The following is a 6,000-nucleotide window of genomic DNA, read 5'->3' on the forward strand; positions in this document are numbered from 1 at the left end:
ATTAATTAATCACAGAACATGTAATTAATTAGATTATTTTTTTAGATTGATTGACAGCCCTAGTTTTAACATTCCATATGTTATCTTAGCAGAGGAAGTCGATTGGGAACCAAATAGAACGTTCAAGCATTGTTTTTGTTTTTATTGTTGAAAGGGTCTACAGTAGGGGTGTAAAGATTAACCGATACGTATCGGTATCCGTTTTTAACGTGTAAGATACGGCTACATCGATATGTTAAGCCCCGTATCGGAATAAAACTGAAATGAACCGGTCGTTATATCGATTTACTTGTTACTTAATCGGTTCACAACCTTTCTGCTCGCTCAGACTCTAATTTACGTTGCAAGCAGCTGCGTTCATCCCACTTCCTGTTTGAAACTACGCGGTACGGAGTTTGTGGGTAATGAAGTTCGTTTTGGGCTACACTCAACTGCCCAAAGTTGTCAAAGGACTTCATTTACCCATACATCTACTGCAACTTGCACGTAAGCACGTGACAACTTGCACTCGGCCGTTTCTTTGACAGTTTTTACTCTTTTGTTTTTCAAAATCCAGCGCGAAATTAAACACTTACTATAGCATTCCTAAACGGCAACGATAGTCTGTAGAGTAGCCTTACGTTTGATGAAGGGATTTCCTTAATGTTAAAGAATAATTTGGCCCTTGCTGCTAAAACGATGCACAAATTATTATTATTATTTTCTTCATATTCACTCAGACTTGGAACAAAATAGGCCCAGTTCATTGATATGTAGGCTAGGCCTATTTTGTTCTTGTAGGCTATCTGAGAAAAGGCCAAGATTGTCTTAAGCGCTGTTTTATTTTATTTCGGTATTGTCTTACCTCAACAATAGGCTACAGCTCCTTGAAACAATCAGATATAACTCTATAAAATCTATGAAGTCTATAAAAATGTATTTTTATGTTGTATTTTGCTGCTGTGTTTGACTGAAATGACTGTGATGTTTTTGTACTCACATTTTTTTGCCTAATTGACATGACCATGATAATTGATAATATAAAATGAATGTGCACCTTAAGCAAATGATAAAAAATCTTTCAGAATGCTTTCCATTCTTCAACTGCATCGAACTGCATCGAATCGTACTGAATCGTTTTTTATGAACATGTATCTTTTCTTGTATCGAATCGTGCCCATGTATCTAGATGTGAATCGTATAGAATGAGAGATTCACACCCCTAGTCTACAGCATATGACAATTTGTATATCCGTTATTCCGTTTCTAATCGGAATAGAAATGTGCATGTAAACATGGCTACTGACTTCTCTCTGAGCTCACTTCATGATGAGCGCCCAACTGCAGAAGGAAGTGAATCTGAGGTGCAGTCAATGGAACACTGTTCACTTACTCAAACTCCATTCTGTAGAACCACCTGGAACACTGTTCACTTACTCAGGTGAAGTATCCAGATGTGGTGCCTTGTGCTACCTACCCAGGTGTTGGTGTTCTGATGTCTTATCTCCTCACCTGTGTGTTCTGCTCCAGGTGGACTTTGTGCGGAATGTGACGGCTGGCGATCAGCTCCGAGAGGAAGACCACCTGGCCCTGGAGACCCTGTTGGCCAACGTCCCACAATCCCGTGCGGTGAAGAGCAACAGCCTGGAGCTCACGCCCTCCAACACGCCCCAGCTCTCACCCGCCACCACCCCCGCCAACAAGAAGAATCGCCTGCCCATAGGTACCCATCTCCTCTTATAGATACCCTCCTCTGCCCATAGGTACCCATCTCCTCTTATAGATACCATCTCCTCTTATAGATACCCTCCTCTGCCAATAGGTACCCATCTCCTCTTATAGATACCATCTCCTCTTATAGATACCCTCCTCTGCCAATAGGAACCCATCTCCTCTTATAGATACCATCTCCTCTTATAGATACCCTCCTCTGCCCATAGGTACCTATATGCCCACACAGATACATAGGTACCCATCTCCTCTTATAGATACCCTCCTCTGCCCATAGGTACCCATCTCCTCTTATAGATACCCTCCTCTGCCCACACAGATACATAGGTACCCATCTCCTCTTATAGATACCCTCCTCTGCCAATAGGTACCCATCTCCTATTATAGATACCCTCCTCTGCTAATAGGTACCCATCTCCTCTTATAGATACCCTCCTCTGTCCATAGGTACCTATATGCCCACACAGATACATAGGTACCCATCTCACACAAATACCCCAACCCTGTCTAGTATACCCCTCTGCCAATAGGTATTCCTCCTCCTCTCCCAGAGAGCTTCTCTGGGCATGTACATATCCAGAGAAATCTTTGCCCACATGTTCTCCCTGACTTGCCACCTCTTTGCCCACATGTTCCCCCCCCAAACAAACACTCACTCGCTCTCGCTCACGCGCACACACGTATTTGTAAAGAGGACAGGACTACTGCATTCTGACTGCATCAATGTGGTTCGGAACAGCAGAACTTCAACGGCATAAGTAATGTGTTTTAAATGAAAAACGCTGAAACTTTTAAGGAGTGAAAGTTTAGGGCTTTTGGTCTTTTAATTGAGCGTATTGTTTTCTTTAAAAGCCATCTAAGCATCGCCCTGATGGATGGGGCGTGTTTAGCTGTGGGCTCTGAGAGGGGGGGGGGGATAATAAGGCTCTCTGTTTGATTTAAGGCCAATTACAGCAATAGTTAAGAGCCACTATTACAACAATGACAACCAATTATAGCAAGTATAAATGAACCTGCTGCTGTTGCAATTATCCAGCTGCATTTAGTGAAGTGTCTGAGTCACAGCTAGAAAAACAGGCTTAAATGAGACTCATTCACTTGCGGTGACCTTCCAAACACTCCTCTGGGAGCCTTCCTGTCATCAGGACGGGCTTTCTGGAACTTTCTATTCAAATGGAATAATGGCCTTCAATTCGCAGCGTACCCACCTGGCAATTTGCATTGAAAATACAATCAGACACAATATGGGGGCACGTGCTTGCTGCCGTTGTACTCATCTCAATGGTCACGGCCAAGAGAGAGACAGAGCCTTTAAATCTGATTAATAGTTACGGACAGGAAAGGGCGCCTTTAAGTCTGATTTAATAGTGTATCTGTGAAGTGATCAGACTGGACAGCTAGTGGAAGAGCTGCATGATGGCCAGGATGTGTGTGTGTGTGTGTGTGTTGTGTTGTGTTGTGTGTTGTGTCAACTAACTGCATGCCCCTGGGAAATAATGATCAGTGTGTGTTTAGCTTGGGTCAAAGGTCAGCCATGAAAGCCTTTTTGTCCTCCTCACTCACTTCTTCCCCTGGTTACCATGACGGTTGACATCTTAAACGATGATCTCGTTCCCCCTGGTTACTGTTGCACAGCAGCAGCATTGGCAGCATCAGCATCAGGGACTGTTTCTTGACCTGCTCTTTTTTTCTTCTTTCATCTGCCACTCTTCTTCTCTCCGTCCTTTCTCTGCACCCTCTTTCCTCCTCCTTTTTCTGTCTCCTTCATTCTCTCTTTTTTTCTTTCTTCCTTTGGTTTTCTATTCTCTTCCTCTGGTGCTGTCTCTCTCTCCTTCTTTCTCCTCTCTCTTTATCCCCCTCTCTCTCTCTCTCTCTCTCACTCGATCCCTCTCTCTTCCTCCATCCCTCTCTCCTCTTTATCCCTCTCTCCTCTCTCTTCATCCCTCTCTCCTCTCTCATCCCTCTCTCTTCATCCCTCTCTCCTCTCTTCATCCCTCTCTCCTCTCTCTGGCTGTGTGTGCGCGGCCTTCAGGACAGCAGCTGGCTGCCATCACCTGCTGGGAAGCCTCCAGCACCGCCCTCTCTGCACATATACCCCTAGTCACCCCGTTTGGTGGGTAACACACACACACACACACACACACACACACACACACACACACACACACACACACACCTCTTCATCATTATACTAGTGGCTGTCCTCGCTAGTTTGTGTTCCCACCTGTCTGTCTGCCTGCCTGCCTGCTCTGTGTTCTGTAGACATTGCTTGTTGTGTGTGTGTGTGCGCCAATTGTAGTGTGTGCGCTTTTTGGCCTCCCATCGTCCAAACTGTGTGTTGAGTTTTAACATTGCTTCCTAGTGCTTCATATTCAGTGTGTGTGTGTGTGTGTGACCATGTTCACTAAACTGCTGCAGCCATCTCCTGCAGCCTCAGCAGTAACCACGGTAACCCTGCATCCTCTCCCCCCCAGCAGGCTCTCGCAGCCGCAGCCGTACCAACATCGCCCAGGAGGGGGAGCCAGAGGCCAGCTCCCAGGAGTCCCTGCAGGAGGTGGCGCCAGAGGAGGTGCTCGTCATCTCGCTGGGCACCACCCCCCAGACCATCCCCGGCATGATGTCAGAGAACGAGGTGAGCTGCGATTGGCTAGCACCGTGGTATCTCTAGTTTTCCTTCTTTTTTTCTTAAAACTGTTGATGTGTGGGTTAACATTTCCGTCTGATCCGTGTGTGTGTGTGTGTGTGTGTGTGTGTGTGTGTGTGTGTGTGTGTGTTCTCAGGTCCTCTCCCTGCAGATGTCTGACAGTGCAGCAGGGGACGCTCCAGCAGACGAGGCGAAGCTCCACGGCAAACCTGATAAAACACTCCGCTTCTCCCTCTGCAGCGACAACCTGGAGGGCATCTCGGAGGGTACACACACACATTTACATACACACACACACACACACACATACACACACACACACACACACACATTTACATACATACACACACACACACACACACACACATTTACACACACACATTTACATACACACACACACACATTTACATACACACACACACACACACACACACACACACACACACACACACACACACACACACACAAACTTGGATAGGACACAAGCAGTAAGCAGTCCTCAGCAGGAATGGGGTTGGCAGAGACAGCAGAGGAGTTTCCCCACTGGTTGCGTGTGTGTGTGTGTGTGTGTGTGTGTGTGTGTGTAAAAAGATGCCTCAATGTAGAAACGTCTAACCTAACCTAAAGGCCTGGCTTGCAGTTGTACAGTGGTCCATATTAGTGCATCTCCACAGTAAAGCCCTGCTGCTGGATATGGCAGTCAGCAGTGCCACCCAGCCACAGTGTTTGGGCTAGGAACAGAACACTGCAGTGCCACCCAGCCACAGTGTTTGGGCTAGGAACAGAACACTGCAGTGCCACCCAGCCACAGTGTTTGGGCTGGGAACAGAACACTGCAGTGCCACCCAGCCACAGTGTTTGGGCTGGGGACAGAACACTGCAGTGCCACCCAGCCACAGTGTTTGGGCTGGGAACAGAACACTGCAGTTATAGGTGGAGAGAGGCCTTATAGTTGCAATACTTTCTCAGACAATATATTGTCACAACAAAAAATAGTTATCGTGACAGGCCTACTCACATTCGTGTGTGTGTGTGTGTGTGTGAGAGAGAGTGTGTCATGAGCTCTATTGTTAGGCTGGTCTCCCATGTGGTGAATGTAGTTTTTAGTAAGTTTTTCCTTACTTCCTTTAAAGTAACAGACCCCTGTGTACATCACAGCTGTTCAGTATGTGTGGTGGATGGACTGGCATGTTTTTAATGCATATTGAAGTGCTGTGTGCGTGTGTGTGTGTGTGTGTGTGTGTGCAGGTCCATCTAATCGCTCTAATTCGGTATCTTCTCTGGATCTGGAGGGGGAGTCCGTCTCTGAACTGGGGGCCGGACCATCTGGCAGTAACGGCGTCGAGGCCCTACAACTACTGGAACACGAGCAAGGTGAGTGTGTGTGTGTGTGTGTGTCTGGAGCACGAGCAGGGTGTGTGTGTGTCTGGGTGTTTGGAGCACGAGGAGGGTGAGTGTGTGTGTCTGGGTGTTTGGAGCACGAGGAGGGTGAGTGGGTGTCTGGGTGTTTGGAGCACGAGCAGGGTGAGTGTGTGTGTGTGTGTGTGTCTGGGTGTTTGGAGCAAAAGCAGGGTGAGTGAGTGTGTGTGTGTGTGTGTTTGGAGCACGAGCAGGGTGTGTGTGTGTGTGTGTGTGTGTGTCTGGGT

At 47.0% G+C, this 6,000-nt stretch overlaps 1 protein-coding gene across 1 annotated transcript in view; it reads left to right on the top strand.

Moving 5' to 3' along the window:
- Positions 1 to 6,000, top strand: part of gapvd1 (GTPase activating protein and VPS9 domains 1) — a 67,474-nt gene that overhangs the window by 29,560 nt on the left and 31,914 nt on the right. The window contains 5 exon segments of the mRNA XM_048243087.1: positions 1,510 to 1,702; positions 3,743 to 3,823; positions 4,188 to 4,342; positions 4,491 to 4,620; positions 5,603 to 5,728. Of these exon segments, the coding sequence (XP_048099044.1) occupies positions 1,510 to 1,702; positions 3,743 to 3,823; positions 4,188 to 4,342; positions 4,491 to 4,620; positions 5,603 to 5,728 (685 nt within the window).

Source organism: Alosa alosa, chromosome 5 (assembly GCF_017589495.1).
Source record: "Alosa alosa isolate M-15738 ecotype Scorff River chromosome 5, AALO_Geno_1.1, whole genome shotgun sequence".
In the NCBI taxonomy this organism is placed as follows: Eukaryota; Metazoa; Chordata; class Actinopteri; order Clupeiformes; family Clupeidae; genus Alosa; species Alosa alosa.